At 40.7% G+C, this 20550-nt stretch overlaps 1 protein-coding gene across 1 annotated transcript; it reads left to right on the forward strand.

The window, feature by feature from the left end:
- Positions 1–13600: 13600 nt before the first annotated feature.
- LOC110487357 (zinc finger protein 501-like) lies at positions 13601–20174 on the forward strand. Its single transcript, XM_021559284.2, has 2 exons — positions 13601–14198; positions 17876–20174. The coding sequence occupies exons 1-2, from the start codon at positions 13853–13855 to the stop codon at positions 19090–19092; spliced, it is 1563 nt and encodes a 520-aa protein (XP_021414959.2). The 5' UTR covers positions 13601–13852; the 3' UTR covers positions 19093–20174.
- Positions 20175–20550: the final 376 nt, after the last annotated feature.

Below are 20550 nucleotides of genomic sequence, written 5' to 3' on the forward strand. Positions count from 1 at the left end.
GACTGGCAGAGATGCAAGGAAAAAGCCATATCTCAGACTGGCCAGTAAAGAGAAAAGTTTAAGATGGGCAAAATAACAAACAAAATAACAAACACTGGGCAGAGGAACTCTGCCTAGATGGCCAGCATCCCGGAGTCGCCTCTTCACTGTGACGTTGAGACTGGTGTTTTGAGGGTACTATTTCATGAAGCTGCCAGTTGAGGACTTGTCTGTTTCTCAAAAAAAGTGAACGGGTCTGAATACTTTCCAAAATATAAGACCAAGCTGGAAGTGGAAACGCCAGCCCAGCCACAACAATCCTAGAGGTTCACTGATGATCAACCTTCTCCTACACATCTGACTCCTGATGATCAACCTCCTCCTTCACATCTGACTCCTGATGATCAACCTCCTCCTTCACATCTGACTCTTGATGATCAACCTCCTTCATATCTGACTCCAGTAATCAATCCAGAGGGTCTTCTTTTTTGGGGAATCCCGATGGACGACGTCATCCAATAGGATGTCATCACGACCACCGCCCACAAGTTATTTGTCATTCAGGTTATCAATAGGAAGAGCATCAGCAATATGTCCTGTCTGGTAACTTATCTCGTTTAATGGATTTAAATTGGCAGGTGCACAGGGAGAACCCCCATTAAAACACTTTTGGAAGTCTTTAACTGTATCAAAGTCTGTGGCCTGTGATGTTGGGCAAATGATAGTCCCTTATTATACAAGAGACCAAATTCTACAGCACTACTACAGCACCACGGCAGAGTCATGTCTTAAGTGTAAAACTAACAATGACTCAATAATCCTTCTGGGAATGTTATGACGTCATAAAGTTATGGGCGGAGTTAGAAAGTTGGCTGTCAGAAGGAGTACAATGTAAATTTACTTTTAATCCGTCTGTCTGCATATTTCAAGCCGTGGCATATGGGGGTGCAGTGAGCTCCCCGATGGTTTTCTCTTCAATCATCTTAAATACTGTACTTAAAAACTGGAAGTCAACCTATCCTCCTTGAGCTAGCTACCGAGCTAGCATACAAACTCTGTAGCACAGAGTTGATCATCGATATGACGTTGAGAAATAGTGCATTGTGGGTAGCTTAGAAGAAATAAATTAAGAAATATGTAACAACGCAAAAACATAACTGTTTGTACTCATAGGTAACCATATCGTGACTACAAGTTACAAAGTCTAACCACACTATGTTGTTACACTGGTGAGTAAAAACTCATGCTTCCTGCACTTTAACTTGTCTGAAAACAAAATAAACATTTAACTCAACTGCGTTACCCACTCTAGTCAGCAGAGGGCGGTCTGGGAATTTAAGGTTATGCTGCTGGTGTGACGTATAATGTAGTGGACGGCAACAGTAAGTCAGCAACCTCGGTAGCTTGCTAGACAAAATAGCCGAACCAATAAAGCTCTTTAGACGCTTTAGTGTTTATTAGCCACTGTGTTTTAAACCCACTTCTGTCGTCTAGTTAGTTAACCGATTTAATTGCATATCTACGGTGTTGTTATTAGTCAGCTAGCGGGCTGGTTAAGTTAGCATAGCTAACATCCACGACCATGAGGTCACGAAGCTACTCTCCTGCTGAAGAAGAGGTCTGCTGGACGGATAAAGAAGCTCTGGGGATGAAGATTGTTGTGAAAGAGGAGAAGGAAGAGGAGGATGTTACAGTGAAAGAAGAAGAGAAAGAATTTTCAGTGAAAGAAGAGGAAGACGCGTTCAGAGTGAAAGAGGAGGATGTTACAGTTAAAAAAGAGGAAGAGAAAGAGGAGGATGCAGTTTTTGACGTGAAAGAGGAGGAGGAGGAGATGACTATCACATCGAAAAAGGAGGAGGAAGAAGAGGAGGAAACTGGATATCTGGGCCCAGTTTCCCAAACGCATCCAATAGTTCTAATGATGAACTTAGCCATAAGATGGTTTCGAGAAACCGGGCCCTGATTAACACTAGTAAGTACTGTCTTAAATACAGAGGCACAAACTCTGCAGTTGTTGAACTGATGTTTGGTGTTAAAGGGGAAATCTGCAATTGCTACATCCATATTTTGACTCTTAAATTATTTATTTATAGCCATTGATTCTTGAAGAATATAACACATGCCGCTTAGTTCAACTGTTGTACCCCATCAGAACCCCAAATAAACTTTTTTTTTTTTTTATATTTTATTTTACCAAATCAAATCAAATTTTAATTGTCACATACACATGGTTAGCAGATGTTAATGCGAGTGTAGCGAAATGCTTGTGCTTCTAGTTCCGACAATGCAGTAATAACCAACGAGTAATCTAGCTAACAATTCCAAAACTACTACCTTATAGACACAAGTGTAAGGGGATAAAGAATATGTACATAAAGATATATGAATGAGTGATGGTACAGAGCGGCATAGGCAAGATACAGTAGATGGTATTGAGTGCAGTATATACATATGAGATGAGTATGTAAACAAAGTGGCATAGTTAAAGTGGCTAGTGATACATGTATTACATAAAGATGCAGTAGATGATATAGAGTACAGTATATGCATATACATATGAGATGAATAATGTAGGGTATGTAACATTATATTAGGTAGCATTGTTTAAAGTGACTAGTGATATATTTTACATAATTTCCCATCAATTCCCATTATTAAAGTTGCTGGAGTTGAGTCAGTGTGTTGGCAGCAGCCACTCAATGTTAGTGGTGGCTGTTTAACAGTCTGATGGCCTTGAGATGGAAGCTGTTTTTCAGTCTCTCGGTCCCAGCTTTGATGCACCTGTACTGACCTCGCCTTCTGGATGATAGCGGGGTGAACAGGCAGTGGCTCGGGTGGTTGTTGTCCTTGATGATCGTTATGGCCTTCCTGTGACATCGGGTGGTGTAGGTGTCCTGGAGGGCAGGTAGTTTGCCCCCGGTGATGCGTTGTGCAGACCTTACTACCCTCTGGAGAGCCTTACGATTGTGGGCGGAGCAGTTGCCGTACCAGGCGGTGATACAGCCCGACAGGATGCTCTCGATTGTGCATCTGTAGAAGTTTGTGAGTGCTTTAGGTGACAAGCCAAATTTCTTCAGCCTCCTGAGGTTGAAGAGGCGCTGCTGCGCCTTCTTCACGATGCTGTTGTGTGGGTGGACCAATTCAGTTTGTTTGTGATGTGTACGCCGAGGAACTTAAAACTACTACCCTCTCCACTACTTTTCCATCGATGTGGATAGGGGGGTGTTCCCTCTGCTGTTTCCTGAAGTCCACAATCATCTCCTTAGTTTTGTTGACGTTGAGTGTGAGGTTATTTTCCTGACACCACACTCCGAGGGCCCTCACCTCCTCCCTGTAGGCCGTCTCGTCGTTGTTGGTAATCAAGCCTACCACTGTTGTGTCGTCCGCAAACTTGATGATTGAGTTGGAGGCGTGCGTGGCCACGCAGTCGTGGGTGAACAGGGAGTACAGGAGAGGGCTCAGAATGCACCCTTGTGGGGCCCCAGTGTTGAGGATCAGCGGGGTGGAAATGTTGTTGCCTACCCTCACCACCTGGGGGCGGCCCGTCAGGAAGTCCAGTACCCAGTTGCACAGGGCTGGGTCGAGACCCAGGGTCTCGAGCTTGATGACGAGCTTGGAGGGCACTATGGTGTTAAATGCCGAGCTGTAGTCGATGAACAGCATTCTCACATAGGTATTCCTCTTGTCCAGATGGGTTAGGGCAGTGTGCAGTGTGGTTGAGATTGCATCGTCTGTGGACCTATTTGGGCGGTAACCAAATTGGAGTGGGTCTAGGGTGTCAGGTAGGGTGGAGGTGATATGGTCCTTGACTAGTCTCTCAAAGCACTTCATGATGACGGAAGTGAGTGCTACAGTTTAGCTCGTTTAGCTCAGTTACCTTAGCTTTCTTGGGAACAGGAACAATGGTGGCCCTCTTGAAGCATGTGGGAACAACAGACTGGGATAGGGATTGATTGAATATGTCCGTAAACACACCAGCCAGCTGGTCTGCGCATGCTCTGAGGGTGCGGCTGGGGATGCCGTCTGGGCCTGCAGCCTTGCGAGGGTTGACACGTTTAAATGTTTTCCTCACTTCGGCTGCAGTGAAGGAGAGTCCGCATGTTTTAGTTGCGGGCCGTGTCAGTGGCACTGTATTGTCCTCAAAGCGGGCAAAAAAGTAATCCGTGATTGACTGTAGACCCTGCCACATACCTCTTGTGTCTGAGCCGTTGAATTGAGATTCTACTTTGTCTCTATACTGACGCTTAGCTTGTTTGATTGCCTTGCGGAGGGAATAGTTACACTGTTTGTATTCGGTCATGTTTCCGGTCACCTTGCCCTGATTAAAAGCAGTGGTTCGGGCTTTCAGTTTCACGCGAATGCTGCCATCAATCCACGGTTTCTGGTTTGGGAATGTTTTAATCGTTGCTATGGGAACGACATCTTCAACGCACGTTCTAATGAACTCGCTCACCGAATCAGCGTATTCGTCAATGTTGTTGTCTGACGCAATACGAAACATATCCCAGTCCACGTGATGGAAGCAGTCTTGGAGTGTGGAATCAGATTGGTCGGACCAGCGTTGAACAGACCTCATCGCGGGAGCTTCTTGTTTTAGTTTCTGTCTGTAGGCAGGGATCAACAAAATGGAGTCGTGGTCAGCTTTTCCAAAAGGAGGGCGGGGCAGGGCCTTATATGCGTCGTGGAAGTTAGAATAGCAGTGATCCAAGCTTTTTCCAGCCCTGGTTGCGCAATCGATATGCTGATAAAATGTAGGGAGTCTTGTTTTCAGATTAGCCTTGTTAAAATGCCCAGCTACAATGAATGCAGCCTCCGGATAAATGGATTCCAGTTTGCAAAGAGTCAAATAAAGTTCGTTCAGAGCCATCGATGTGTCTGCTTGGGGGGGACTATATACGGCTGTGATTATAATCGAAGAGAATTCCCTTGGTAGATAATGCGGTCGACATTTGATTGTGAGGAATTCTAAATCAGGCGAACAGAAGGACTTGAGTACCTGTATGTTGTTATGATCACACCACGTCACGTTAACCATGAAGCATACGCCCCCGCCCCTCTTCTTACCAGAAAGATGTTTGTTTCTGTCTGCGCGATGCGTGGAGAAACCAGCTGGCTGCACCGATTCCGATAGCGTCTCTCCAGTGAGCCATGTTTCCGTGAAGCAAAGAACGTTACAGTCTCTGATGTCCCTCTGGAATGCTACCCTTGATCGGATTTCATCAACCTTGTTGTCAAGAGACTGGACATTGGCGAGAAGAATGCTAGGGAGTGGTGCACAATGTGCCCGTCTCCGGAGTCTGACCAGAAGACCGCTCCGTTTCCCCCTTTTACGAAGTCGTTTTTTTGGGTCGCCGGCTGGGATCCATTCCGTTGTCCTGGGTGAAAGGCAGAACACAGGATCCGCTTCGCGAAAGTCATATTCTTGATCGTACTGATGGTGAGTTGACGCTGCTCTTATGTTCAGTAGTTCTTCTCGACTGTATGTAATGAAACCTAAGATGACCTGGGGTACCAATGTAAGAAATAACAGGTAAAAAAAACTAAAAACTGCATAGTTTCCTAGGAACGCGAAGCGAGGCGGCCATCTCTGTCGGCGCCGGAAGTGGACCTTTATTTATACAGTTTTATTTCTCCTTGAGACAACATCTCTTTTCCAAGAGAGACCTGGTCCAATAGCAATGTTGACAAAAACAAACACTGTATCCTATATCCTAAAAACAGGGTAAAACAATGTAAACCAACACTGTATAGCCTCAACATGGTTAAAACTATAATGTTGATATCATGGATGGTCAGTCCTTGCATCCATAGGTCTGTCTATGGATTTGAGAGCAGTTACATTTCTCCAGACCCATCATTACATCGTTATTGTTTGAACTGCAGATTGGTTGATTGTTGTGGCTTTTTTTTAAAGGGCAACCTAGGATTTAAACAGAAACAAAATGGCTCCCCAGAGACTTGGTTTGGTAAACAGCTGAGGGATTGGGGAAGGAGAAATGTAACTACTCTCAAATTCATAGAGAAAGCTATTGTATCAACCTTAACACAAAACCTAGGGACCTCGTCAAGAAGTTCAGACATTTTGGTGTATACAGTGTTGGCTTGACAGTCGCTGGACCCAGGTTTGAGTTCAGCTCAGGGCTACCCCCAGAATTCACTACACTATGAATACAAGGACTGGCCATCCATGAGGTCATAATGATAGTTTAACCAGGTTTCTAGGCTATATAGTATATTCTAGAATTACCAGTGTAGATTTCCTGTGGGGTTCAAATTGTTAGAGCTGTTGATAAGTCATTGTATAATATTCAGCCAATTTATTTTCATGCCATTACATCAATGTGGCCCAACCAGAAGAGAGAGAACTCTTCCTGAACCACCTCCTCCTGCTGGCCTTCATAAATTCTGACGTTGCTGGTAATAGGCTACACAAGCAGTCGGCAACCTACATTTGGAGTGCAAATTTATCTGACCATTTCTACTGATCTGGTGCCAGTTATGATTTTCATATGTTCATTTTACTGGAACAGTTTCATTTAATTGATAATAGTATCTCGAAATCATTGTCTGTGATTCATCTACATTCTAAGTGAAAATTATACAAATTTAAAAGTAACTTTAATAACCATCTACATAAAGCCAACACAAAAAACATTGCATTCTGCATTTACAAAATATCCTGATAAAAATATATTATTCTGGTCTCTCAGTTTCCTGCGCCAGTGAGTTTGGGACAGACACTACTGTCGGCTATTTGTGCAAAGGATAAGAACTAATCAGGTATTTTATGACATTTCCACTGGATCAGCTCATTACATTTTTCCCTTTGGTTATCGAAAGGGCGAGAGCTGGAAATATTTTACAAATACTTTAAGGAACTATTCTCATTTGCAATTGATTTTGATTAGACTTTGTTTACATGCTGTTAGAGGTGAAGAGACATTTTCTTTGAGAAGCTCCACAACTCATTAGTGGTGGTGCGTTAAGACAATCAGAAATACTATCAGACATCCCCAAATAGGCACATTTATAGGCCTACATTTGCGCGCAGGACAGGTAGACTAGTCCTATATGCGTAATCAGGTGTGCGTCCTTACTCAACATTGACAGGAGTGTTTCAAATGAAAGACAATGAATACATTGACAAAACTGACACATCTTGTGTCTCCTTATGTTATGCTGGGAAAACAGTTTACATGGGCACAGAAATCCTACATAATTTCAGAGTTTGCTAAATCCAATGGTTCTAACCGAGAGTCACCTTAACTTTATTGACAACACCCAAATGAATTCTGTCATTAATGCGGTTCTTCAATAATTACACATTCTTAATACTGTAGCTGTTTAGTCACGTGTTCAACTATCATCAGCTGACCCGGGAAATCATTTTTTGAATGCCTATCAAATGACAAACAGCACGAGATGCAACAACAATCAATGTGCTTCTTCATTCATTACTCTGGTAAAGACAGTTATGCCGTGCTTCACGTTAGATCCAACATCCCTAACAAATGTATGTTTATAATGTGTTATTGTCTGCTTGATTTACAGTAGCGTCTTGTTTGTCTGTTTGGACACAGACACTTTCCTCATAATGTGTAGAGAACTGTTCCTTGATGGATAGGCTATTGTACAACACACAAAGCTATTTTCCTTTATTCAGGACATTTAGAATGATAACACATTACAGAATAGCCTAATAGGCCACTAATATAGCCAGAATAGGATTATTCACAAAATTATCTGGTGATCAGGTTATGAAATGTCATGACAAAGACATTTTAGTTTCCATGTTTCACCTGAAATATTACATTATTAATACTCCTAGGTCTATGTTGTTGTTTACAGTGGGGCAAAAAAGTATTTTGTCAGCCACAAATTGTGCAAGTTCTCCCACTTAAAAAGATGAGAGGCCTGTAATTTTCATCATAGGTACACTTCAACTATGACAGACAAAATTAGAAAAAAAATCCAGAAAATCACATTGTAGGATTTTTAATGAATTTATTTGCAAATTATGGTGGAAAATAAGTATTTGGTGACCTACAGACAAGCAAGATTTCTGGCTCTCACAGTCCTGTAACTTCTTCTTTAAGAGGCTCCTCTGTCCTCCACTCGTTCCTGTATTAATGGCACCTGTTTGAACTTGTTATCAGTATAAAAGACACCTGTCCACAACCTCAAACAGTCACACTCCAAACTCCACTATGGCCAAGACCAAAGATCTGTCAAAGGACACCAGAAACAAAATTGTAGACCTGCACCAGGCTGGGAAGACTGAATCTACAATAGGTAAGCAGCCTGGTTTGAAGAAATCAATTGTGGGAGCAATTATTAGGAAATGGAAGACATACAAGACCACTGATAATCTCCCTCGATCTGGGGCTCCACGCAAGATCTCACCCCGTGGGGTCAAAATGATCACAAGAACGGTGAGCAAAAATCCCAGAACCACACGGGGGGGACCTAGTGAATGACCTGCAGAGAGCTGGGACCAAAGTAACGAAGCCTACCATCGGTAACACACTAAGCCGCCAGGGACTCAAATTCTGCAGTGCCAGATGTATACCCCTGCTTAAGCCAGTACATGTCCAGGCCCGTCTGAAGTTTTCTAGAGAGCATTTGGATGATCCAGAAGAAGATTGGGAGAATGTTAAATGGTCAGATGAAACCAAAATATAACTTTTTGGTAAAAACTATACTCATCGTGTTTGGAGGACAAAGAATGCTGAGTTGCATCCAAAGAACACCATACCTACTGTGACGCATGGGGGTGGAAACATCATGCTTTGGGGCTGTTTTTCTGCAAAGGGACCAGGACGACTGATCCGTGTAAAGGAAAGAATGAATGGGGCCATGTATCGTGAGATTTTGAGTTAAAACCTCCTTCCATCAGCAAGGGCATTGAAGATGAAAACGTGGCTGGGTCTTTCAGCATGACAATGATCCCAAACACACCGCCCGGGCAACGAAGGAGTGGCTTCGTAAGAAGCATTTCAAGGTCCTGGAGTGGTCTAACCAGTCTTCGGATCTCAACCCCATAGAAAATCTTTGGAGGGAGTTGAACGTCCGTGTTGCCCAGCAACAGCCCCAAAACATCACTGCTCTAGAGGAGATCTGCATGGAGGAATGGGCCAAAATACCAGCAACAGTGTGTGAAAACCTTGTGAAGACTTACAGAAAATGTTTGACCTCTGTCATTGCCAACAAAGGGTATATAACAAAGTATTGAGATAAACTTTTGTTATTGACCAAATACTTATTTTCCACCATAATTTGCAAATAAATTCATTAAAAATCCTACAATGTGATTTTCTGGATTTTTTTTCTCATTTTGTCTGTCATAGTTGAAGTGTAAATTACAGGCCTCTCTCATCTTTTTAAGTGGGAGAACAATTGGTGGCTGACTAAATACTTTTTTGCCCCACTGTATATAGTATATTCTAGAATTGCCAGTGTAGATTTCCTGTGGGGGTCAAATTATTAGAGCTGTTGATAAGTCTTGTATAATATTCAAAAAATGTTCATGCCCTTACATTAAAGGCAAGACATACCTAGATTCAATTACATTCATGAATTGGTTTGAAACCTTTGTTTTAAACCATTCTCAAAGTTGGTGCCTTGGCGGATTTGTGAAAAATGGTTTGTCATGAATCACTATTTTTTATTTAATATAAATGTAACCTTTATTTAACTAGGCAAGTCAGTTAAACACAAATTCTTATTTACAATGACTGCCTACCCCGGCCAAACCCTGTGCGTCCGGTTGTGTGGCGCCCTATGATACTCACCAATCACTGCCTGTTATGATACAGCCTGGATTTGAACCAGGGTCTGTAGTGACGCCTCCAGCACCGAGATGCAGTGCCCTAGACCGCTGCGCCGCTCGTATGGGATTCTGGGTAATCCACAGCAGATTTATGGAGAACTTGAACATTTAGTGGTCCTGGGATAGAAATGTATGAAATTGACATTACATCATAAAATCCACGTTTTAAATCATACATTAGCAATTTTATGTTTAGTAATTACTGTTGTTGATTTGGTGTCAAGTTGGCCTCTCTTTATATGTTATTTGCCAAATCTCAGTTTTCCATGTGGGTTTTATGCTAAAGATCCCTCTTGGTATCTAACTGGAAAATGCATCTTCTTTAGGAGTGCTATTTTTACCCTGTTGACTACTGATCGTTTATCCACACTGTGTTTCTCATCAATGCAGCTAATTTATGACAAATGTATAAAGTATGTGTTTTATAAACACATGAACACCAGGCGGTTTATTAGCCCGGTTTTGTTAGTTTAGGTGTATTATACTTCTTCGCCACCAGAGGGGGACATTGATTACATTTCCAGGTTAATTTGATATATTTTTGATACTAAAATGGATGACAGGTTATTCTGATGTAGTGAATATGAGACACATGGAAATAATGTATTTGTTTTTATTATAGTAAATTAGGAATTAGTAGGAATTGTTAAATCCACTATACGATCACAATAACTTTGATAGACATTTCAACTGTTTTTTTGTCAGTATATTATAGGGCAGATTTATGTAGAATTGCTGTGGGAGTGCTATTTATATCCCGTCACTACTGATCATCCATCCATACTGTGTGTGTCCCATCATTGCAGCTTTGGAAATAAATGAACTATCCATCCATTGCACCTTCCTGTGTTGACTCACTGACTTGAGAGACGGGACCAGGAAGGTCACACTAGGTCGATATCTAGCTCAAGCTTGCAAACGTTGAACACACCTCTATCCCCATTAACTTCATCACACCTGCCCAGAACCACGAGAACACACCTCCATTCCCATTAACTACATCACACCTGTCCAGACCCACTAGAACACAGCCCCATCTCCATTAACTACATCACACCTGCACAGACCCACTAGAACACAGCCCCATCTCCATTAACTACATCACACCTGCACAGACCCACTAGAACACAGCCCCATCTCCATTAACTACATCACACCTGTCCAGACCCACTAGAACACACCCCCATCTCCATTAACTACATCACACCTGTCCAGACCCACTAGAACACACCTCTGTCTCCAGCGCCCCTCATCAGCACCGTTTTATTTCTCTCCGTCGCCCACTCACTTTCAACTTTTAGATAATAAAGCATTTTACCATTCTATTGAGTTAACAACAGAGGATTGGCTGATTTCCAGGTTTTAACTATAATATTTAAGATGACTGATCAGAAAAGTATCATCCAACCATCGGGTATCTCACTGCATCCTCATATGCCATGTTTTGAAATATACAGACAGACGGATTAAAAGTAATTTTACATTGAATAACTGTACTTCTGACAGCCAACATTCTAACTCCTCCCATAACCTTATGATGTCATAACATTCCCAGAAGGATTATTGAGTCATTGTTAGTTTTACACTTAAGACATGACTCTGCCGTTGTGCTGTAGAATTTGTGAATTTTGTCTCTTCTATAATAAGGGACTATCATTTGTCCCAACATCACAGGCCACAGACGTTGATGCAGTTAAAGACTTCCAAAAGTGTTTTAATGGGGTTTCTCCCTGTGCACCTGCCAATTTAAATCCATTAAATGAAACAAGTTACCAAACAGGACATATTGCTGATGCTCTTCCCATTGATAACCTGAATGACAATTAACTTGTGGTCGTGATGACGGCCTATTCGATGACGTCGTCCATCGGGATTCCCCCAAAAAAGAAGACGCTCTGGATTGATCACTGGAGTCAGATGTGAAGGAGGAGGTTGATCATCAGGAGACAGATGTGAAGGAGGTTGATCATCAGTAGTCAGAAGTGAAGAAGGAGGTTGATCATCAGGAGTCAGATGTGAAGGAGGAGGTTGATCATCAGGAGTCAGATGTGAAGGAGGAGGTTGATCATCATGAGTCAGATGTGAAGGAGGAGGTTGATCATCAGTGAACCTCTAGGATTGTGGCTGGGCTGGCGTTTCCACTTCCAGCTTGGACATATATTTTGAATGTTGATATTTTGAACCTATTTATATATTTGTACCTCCTGTTTCATGAAGTGATGTCACTGAGTACTGCCCCTATATATACAGTGCATTTGGAAAGTATTCAGACCCCTTCACTTTTTCTACATTTTGTTTCGTTACAGCTTTATTCTGACATGGATTAAATAATGTTTTCCCCCTCATCAATCTACACACAATACCCAATAATGACATGACAATACCCCACAATGACATCACAATACCCCATAATGACATCACAATACCCCATAATGACATCACAATACCCCATAATGAAAAAGCAAAAACAGGTTTTTATAAATGATAAATGAAAAAAAATATGATTTTCTTTCAAAAACAAGGACATTTCTAAGTGACCCCAAACTTTTGCACGGTAGTATTGTTACACCATGTAGGAGCAGTATAGACCTAGTCTGTTCATTATATACATCTACATTATGTATTGTTACACCATGTAGGAGCAGTATAGACCTAGTCTGTTCATTATATACATCTACATGATGTATTGTTAAACCACGTAGGAGCAGTATAGACCTAGTCTGTTCATTATATACATCTACATGATGTATTGTTACACCATGTAGGAGCAGTATAGACCTAGTCTGTTCATTATATACATCTACATTATGTATTGGTACACCATGTAGGAGCAGTATAGACCTAGTCTGTTCATTATATACATCTACATGATGTATTGTTAAACCACGTAGGAGCAGTATAGAAGTAGTGGGGGACACCCTTGATAAAGATGAGATAAACAACTCTATAAAATAAAGAATTCAAATACTGAGCTATATTGTATGTCAAAAATAAGGGGGAATTATATATGTTTACTGATACAATTGCTCAGAGGAAGAGATTAAGTTTAACATGTCATTCTCAAAAGGTAGGGGTCTGAATTATTGCTACCAATGTTTTCAATACTCCAGCACCCTCCCCTTGGGAGGATAATGACACTGAAATGTTATGAGATTAGAGAACACATTTGGTGGGATCTTAGACCATTCCTCCAAACAGAATCTCTCCAGTTCCTTGATTTATTTTGTCTGCGCTTGTGGACTGCCCTGTTCAATTCAAACCACAGGTTTTCAATGGAGTTCAAGTCTGACAACTGAGATGGCCGTTGAAAATGTTGATTTTGTGCCCAATTAACCATTTCTCTGTGGATGTTGATGTGTCTTGCTGGAAGATCCACTTATGGCCAAGTTTCAGCCTCCTAGCAGAGAGGTAACCAGGTTTTGGGCTAAAATATCCTAGTGGGTAAAGATTATTTATTTACTTTATACATACATTTTTGCTCATCTTTATCAAGGGTATCAATAACTAGGTGCTTATTTTGATATCTAGTTATTTTACTGAATCAGGAATACAGATGTGGAGTAATGTAGAGTTTGTTTTAAATTCTCATAAAAAATCTGAATTAATCAAACCACTTGCTGCTCTTTGTACGTGTTGATATAATATTCTTATTTAATGGGGAGGGGAAAAAATGTTTCCCTAAACTGCTTTATAATATTGAAGAAGATAAATCGTTTTCCCTCCTCAACTGCGTTTCCCCCCTCCAGACAGCAGATGGCGATATGTGTCTTTCAGGCGATGTTTCTACTGTGACGTATAATCTAGTGGACGGAACGCTTCTTCAACAACTGCAGCCACCTCCGTAGCTCGCTAGACAACAAAGTCGGAACAATCACGTTCTTTAGGACAATTTAGTTGTTTATTTGCCACTATGATTTAAACATACTTATGTGGAAACAAGTAGCTACCCCATTTAATTTAATATTTACGTTATAAGTCAACTAGCTGGCTGGTTAAGTTAGCACTAATCTAGTCGCTAATGCTAACTAGCTATTATCTCCGACCATGAGTTCACTAAGCTACTCTCCTCCTGCTGAAGAAGAGGTGGTCTGCTGGACGGAGAAGGAAGCTCTCGTCAAAGAGGAGGCGGAAGAGAGAGATGTTACAATACAAAAACAAGTAGAGGGTGAGTCTGTTACCGTGAAAGAAGAGGAAGACGCCTTCAGAGTGAAAGAGGAGGAGGATGTTACTGTAAAAGAAAAGGAGGAAGATGCAGTTTTTAGAGTGGAGGGTGAAGTGAAAGAAGATGAAGACGTTTTATTAATGAAGGCTGAAGAGGGGGAGATTACTGTCACATTAGAGGAGGACGAAGAAGAGAAGACTGGAGAACTGATTAACACCAGTAAATACAGTGAGTACTACCTTATAAAACAGGGACATTGATCTGATTAACACCAGTAAATACAGTGAGTACCGTCTTATAAAACAGGGACATTGATCTGATTAACACCAGTAAATACAGTGAGTACTATATTACAAAACAGGGACACAAAACTCTGCAATTGTTAAACTAATGTGTGATTTTAAAAGGTCATTCTACACATGTTTTTGTACTTTCGGAATTGTTGATGACGTCCTCCAGTGATTTAAAAAAAACTTTTCCTGTTGAAAAGTGATATATAAATACAGGAAAGTATAAACACACTAAAGGGAAATAAATAAATGTTGTGTTTTTTGAGAGAACTGCAAACTAGAAGGAGTGAGTGATGTCATAGTAATGCATTCAAGGAGTTGGCTTGATGGGAAGTCGTGATGTCAACCAAATAGAGACTGATCTTTATGTGAATATTCATTATTATTTTTAAAAACCTTCTTGTTCTGGCAAATTGGTTGTTGATCATTGCTAGAAAGCTATTTTCAAATCCTTGCTATAGACTTTCAAGACAATTTATGTCCAAACTTTAACTAGTCCACTCAGGAACATTTCATGTCATCTTGGTAAGCTCCTCCAATGTAGATTTGACCTTCTGGTTTAGGTTATTGTCCTATTAGAACAGTTTTTTTTATATTCAGATCTCTGAAATGCACTCTACCTACATAACATTTAGTGCCTCCTTTATATTACACTGGGAAAGCAGTTTTCATGGGTACAGAAATCCTAAATCATTTCAGAGTATGCTAAATCCAATGGTTCTAACCGAGAGTCACCTTAACTTTATCGACAACACCCAAATCGATACTGTCATTAACATGGTTCTTCAATAATTACATATAATACTTAATACTGTAGCTGTTTAGATACAGTCATATGTTCAACTATCATCAGCTGATCCAGGAAATCATTTTGGAGAACTGTTCCTTGATGGATAGGGTATTGTATAACACACAGAGCTATTTTCCTTTATTCAGGACATTTAGAATGACAACACATTACAGAGTAGACTAGTGGGATTATTCACAAAATTATCTGGTGATCAGGTTATGAAATGTCATGACAGACATTTTAGTTTCCATGTTTCACCTGAAATATTAAATGATTTATAGTCCTCGGTCTATGTTGTTGTTAGGTGAAGTTATGGGTCCTACAGTAGGTCTATGTTATTGTTAGGTGAAGTTATGGGTCCTACAGTAGGTGTATGTTATTGTTAGGTGAAGTTATGGGTCCTACAGTAGGTCTATGTTATTGTGAGGTGAAGTTATGGGCCAATTTGTTAAAAACAGTGTGCAAAGCTAGCCAAAGAGAATTTTACTGGTTGAAGTGTTTTAAGTATAAAGCAGTTAATATGCGACAATAACACAAACATATTAAGCAGGACATTCAAACAAGCCTTACAATTATAATCCAAAAGTAATGTGAAATTCACTCATATTCAACCTTGAAATGGAGGCTATTTTTGCTCTCAGCCGAGTTTTCCCCCACGGTGGTGAATTAGTGAATAGACACAGAGCTTTATGTGAGTTTCCTTGAGTAGCACTCCTGATCTTGCACTGTAATATTCAGAATACATTGTGAAAAACTAAAATGTTTGCTCACCATTTTTGTTCCAGGCAGATATACTACATCCATAACTAGTGGTTTCCTCATTACCAGATATATATACTACATCAATAACTAGCGATTTCCTCATTACCAGATATACTACATCCATAACTAGTGGTTTCCTCATTAGCAGGGAGGAGTTTCTGCAATCAAATTGTGTGCACTTTGTCCTCGTGTCGCAATTTTAGCAAACACAGAAAGGGGCCTATATTGGAGACAAAAAAAATATGTCTGGTTACTACTAATGTGAAAACAAGACAAAATATGATTGTTGCTCACTTGACTGTCTTAATTGTCAAATAATTTAACAGGCGTCAATCGTTGTACAACTTCATGGGTATGGTCTGGGCATCACCTTGTACAGTGCCTTGCGAAAGTATTCGGCCCCCTTGAACTTTGCGACCTTTTGCCACATTTCAGGCTTCAAACATAAAGATATAAAACTGTATTTTTTGTGAAGAATCAACAACAAGTGGGACACAATCATGAAGTGGAACGACATTTATTGGATATTTCAAACTTTTTTAACAAATCAAAAACTGAAAAATTGGGCGTGCAAAATTATTCAGCCCCTTTACTTTCAGTGCAGCAAACTCTCTCCAGAAGTTCAGTGAGGATCTCTGAATGATCCAATGTTGACCTAAATGACTAATGATAAATACAATCCACCTGTGTGTAATCAAGTCTCCGTATAAATGCACCTGCACTGTGATAGTCTCAGAGGTCCGTTAAAAGCGCAGAGAGCATCATGAAGAACAAGGAACACACCAGGCAGGTCCGAGATACTGTTGTGAAGAAGTTTAAAGCCGGATTTGGATACAAAAAGATTTCCCAAGCTTTAAACATCCCAAGGAGCACTGTGCAAGCGATAATATTGAAATGGAAGGAGTATCAGACCACTGCAAATCTACCAAGACCTGGCCGTCCCTCTAAACTTTCAGCTCATACAAGGAGAAGACTGATCAGAGATGCAGCCAAGAGGCCAATGATCACTCTGGATGAACTGCAGAGATCTACAGCTGAGGTGGGAGACTCTGTCCATAGGACAACAATCAGTCGTATATTGCACAAATCTGGCCTTTAAGGAAGAGTGGCAAGAAGAAAGCCATTTCTTAAAGATATCCATAAAAAGTGTTGTTTAAAGTATGCCACAAGCCACCTGGGAGACACACCAAACATGTGGAAGAAGGTGCTCTGGTCAGATGAAACCAAAATTGAACTTTTTGGCAACAATGCAAAACGTTATGTTTGGCGTAAAAGCAACACACCATCCCCACTGTCAAACATGGTGGTGGCAGCATCATGGTTTGGGCCTGCTTTTCTTCAGCAGGGACAGGGAAGATGGTTAAAATTGATGGGAAGATGGATGGAGCCAAATACAGGACCATTCTGGAAGAAAACCTGATGGAGTCTGCAAAAGACCTGAGACTGGGACGGAGATTTGTCTTCCAACAAGACAATGATCCAAAACATAAAGCAAAATCTACAATGGAATGGTTCAAAAATAAACATATCCAGGTGTTAGAATGGCCCAGTCAAAGTCCAGACCTGAATGCAATCGAGAATCTGTGGAAAGAACTGAAAACTGCTGTTCACAAATGCTCTCCATCCAACCTCACTGAGCTCGAGCTGTTTTGCAAGGAGGAATGGGAAAAAAATTCAGTCTCTCGACGTGCAAAACTGATAGAGACATACCCCAAGCGACTTACAGCTGTAATCGCAGCAAAAGGTGGCGCTACAAAGTATTAACTTAAGGGGGCTGAATAATTTTGCACGCCCAATTTTTCAGTTTTTGATTTGTTAAAAAAGTTTGAAATATCCAATAAATGTCGTTCCACTTCATGATTGTGTCCCACTTGTTGTTGATTCTTCACAAAAAAATACAGTTTTATATCTTTATGTTTGAAGCCTGAAATGTGGCAAAAGGTCGCAAAGTTCAAGGGGGCCGAATACTTTCGCAAGGCACTGTACCTCAAAAGAACAGTGGATTTCTGCTGTTGTGGGCCTTAAGGGCCTTAACCGTCTGTCTGAATTTGTCATTCACACAGGAGAGAGACGGGACAATCGTGGATCCTTTGTGGAGCCTCAACATGATGCTGACGAGGCAGAGAAAAGTCTCTCCGCATCAGAACAACTCAAGAAACACCAGCAGAGACCCACCGGGAAGAAATCTCACTGCTTCTCTGACTGTGGGAAAATATTAAACTCTTCAGTAAAACTTAAAATACATAAAATAATTCACACTGGAGAGAAACCATTTGGCTGTACTCAATGTGGGAAGAGTTTTTTTCGGCTACAAACCCTGAAATCACACCAGAGAATACACACTGGGGAGAAACCTTATAGCTGTGATCAATGTGGGAAGAGTTTTACTCAGCTAAACAGCCTGATTGTACACCAGCGGACACACACAGGAGAAAAATCTTATAGCTGTAGTCAGTGTGGTAAGAGTTTTTCTACATCTAGCTATCTAACTATACACCAGAGAACACACACAGGAGAGAAACCATATAGCTGTAATCAATGTAGGAAGAGTTTTACTCAGCTAAACAGCCTGATAGTACACAAGCGGACACACACAGGAGAGAAACCTTATAGCTGTGATCAATGTGGAAAGAGTTTCGGTACATCTGGCTGCCTGAATACACACCAGAGAACACACACAGGAGAGAAACCTTATACATGTGATCAATGTGGGAAGAGTTTTGGTACATCTGGCTCCCTGAATACACACCAGAGAACACACACAGGAGAGAAATCGTATAGCTGTATTCAGTGTGGGAAGAGTTTTACTCAGCTAAACAGCCTGATAGTACACCAGCGGACACACACAGGAGAGAAACCTTATAGCTGTGAACAATGTGGGAAGGGTTTTACTACATCTAGCCAGCTGACTTTACACCAGAGAATACATACAGGAGAGAAACCTTATAGCTGTGATCAATGTGGGAAGAGTTTTACTACATCTAGCCAGCTAACTATACACCAGAGAACACACACAGGACATACTCTTTATAGCTGTACTCAATGTGGGAAGAGTTTTTCTACATCTAGTTATCTAACTATACACCAGAGAACACACACAGGAGAGAAACCATTTAGCTGTAATCAATGTGGGAGGAATTTTACTTGGCTCAACAGCCTGGTATCACACCAGAGAACACACACAGGCGAAAAACCTCATAGCTGTAATCAATGTGGGAAGAGATACTCTGATAAGAGATCTCTGACTAAACATCAGAAAATACATGTTGTTGTTTCATGATGTCAATTAAATGATGTCACAATGTAGAATGTTTTAACATTGTAGGAGCAGTATTTTAATGAATGTCAGAATATAGAACCGTTAACATTTGCCCCCTGGGTTCAATGATTTTAGACTCCGGGGAAAAATTCAAGCTCTGAATTGAAAGATAACTAAATATGAGATTTGACAAAAAGTGACTAACAAAGAAAGAGTTGTGTTACACTTACCACGTTGGTGACCCACTTGAATCAAAATGCAACACTTCAAAATGTAGCGAGCTGTTTTCTACTATTTGTCCTCTAACCAGGGATGTACACAATACTTCCAGATTCCGTGTGAGTTCTGAGCTGTTAGTTTTAACAGGATGTGCAGCCTCATCTCCCTCCTGTCAAACAATTGATTTTAACATGATATTGATGAGTGATGACATAAGTGTTGTGTTCCTTTGTTTAGCGACCCCTAAATTTAAATGCATCACTCCAAAATGTAGCTGACTGTCTTCTGCAAGTTGTCCTCTAATCAGTGAGGTAAAATATATCTCCCATTTCCATATGTTTATTTTAGCTGTGTTAGTTTCAACATCATGTACAACCTGATTTCCCCCCCCCCCCCCCCCAATCGATATCAGTGATTTATTGCTACTTGTCAAAACAACAGCGTTTTTGGTGCTTGTGCAGTTTATAAGGAGCTTGTTTAACAATATTTAATTATAAGCTGATTGTTTAAAAAAAATACAAGTAATGTATTATTGCAGATGTTTGTGTATATAGCACATTTTATGTCTAGGATTTCAATTAATAACAAACTTTTTCTGCATGTTATTGATTGGACACGTTAAAACTGTGACATTGGGGATATCCTACCCAGCAAAATGTCACTGAAATTAAGACTATGCCCAATATAAGTTTGGTTTTGGTTGAAAGTTGAAAATAAATGTTTTTTATTTCAACATACTTGCAGCCTATACACATGGACGCAGTATAATAAATTGGTCTATAATCAATTTTATTAACAATCCTAATAAATTGAGTCATAAATGTAGGATATATTTGTTGTCCTAAGGGGAAGGTGTTACAGGCTTTGGTTTTTCCATTTATGTTGAGGTTGGACTTTAGCACGTATAGCTCGTTAGCACGTAGGACGCACTGATTGGTGTCATTTCAAAGAGTATGGCCCCCCCACCCCCTGTTTTATTGACCTTAGGGCTGTTGTCTATGAAACAGGAATGTTCGGGGTATTGGCTGTGGCAGACGCATTATAAATAAAGTCCAGAACAAGACATGCGACCCCAGAACAGTAAACAATATTTTTTAAATAAAGCCCCAGACTATTAAACAGACAAATTCTCGGGGTGCTATGCGGGGTGCTATGCGGCTCATGTCATGAACCCGATGACAAAAGCCTGGAGGATGTTTTGTGTGAGACCCCAGAATGTTTTAAAGGAGTTTTGGGTACGAGTGAGGGACATATGTCTTA

Source organism: Oncorhynchus mykiss, chromosome 13 (assembly GCF_013265735.2).
Source record: "Oncorhynchus mykiss isolate Arlee chromosome 13, USDA_OmykA_1.1, whole genome shotgun sequence".
NCBI classification, from domain to species: Eukaryota; Metazoa; Chordata; class Actinopteri; order Salmoniformes; family Salmonidae; genus Oncorhynchus; species Oncorhynchus mykiss.

Bases quoted from the DNA above. Each gene is read 5' to 3' on its own strand.
- LOC110487357 (XM_021559284.2), top strand. From the start codon at position 13,853: ATGAGTTCACTAAGCTACTCTCCTCCTGCTGAAGAAGAGGTGGTCTGC. The intron at 14,199-17,875 runs GTGAGTACTACC...TCATTCACACAG, and splicing joins GATTAACACCAGTAAATACA to GAGAGAGACGGGACAATCGT.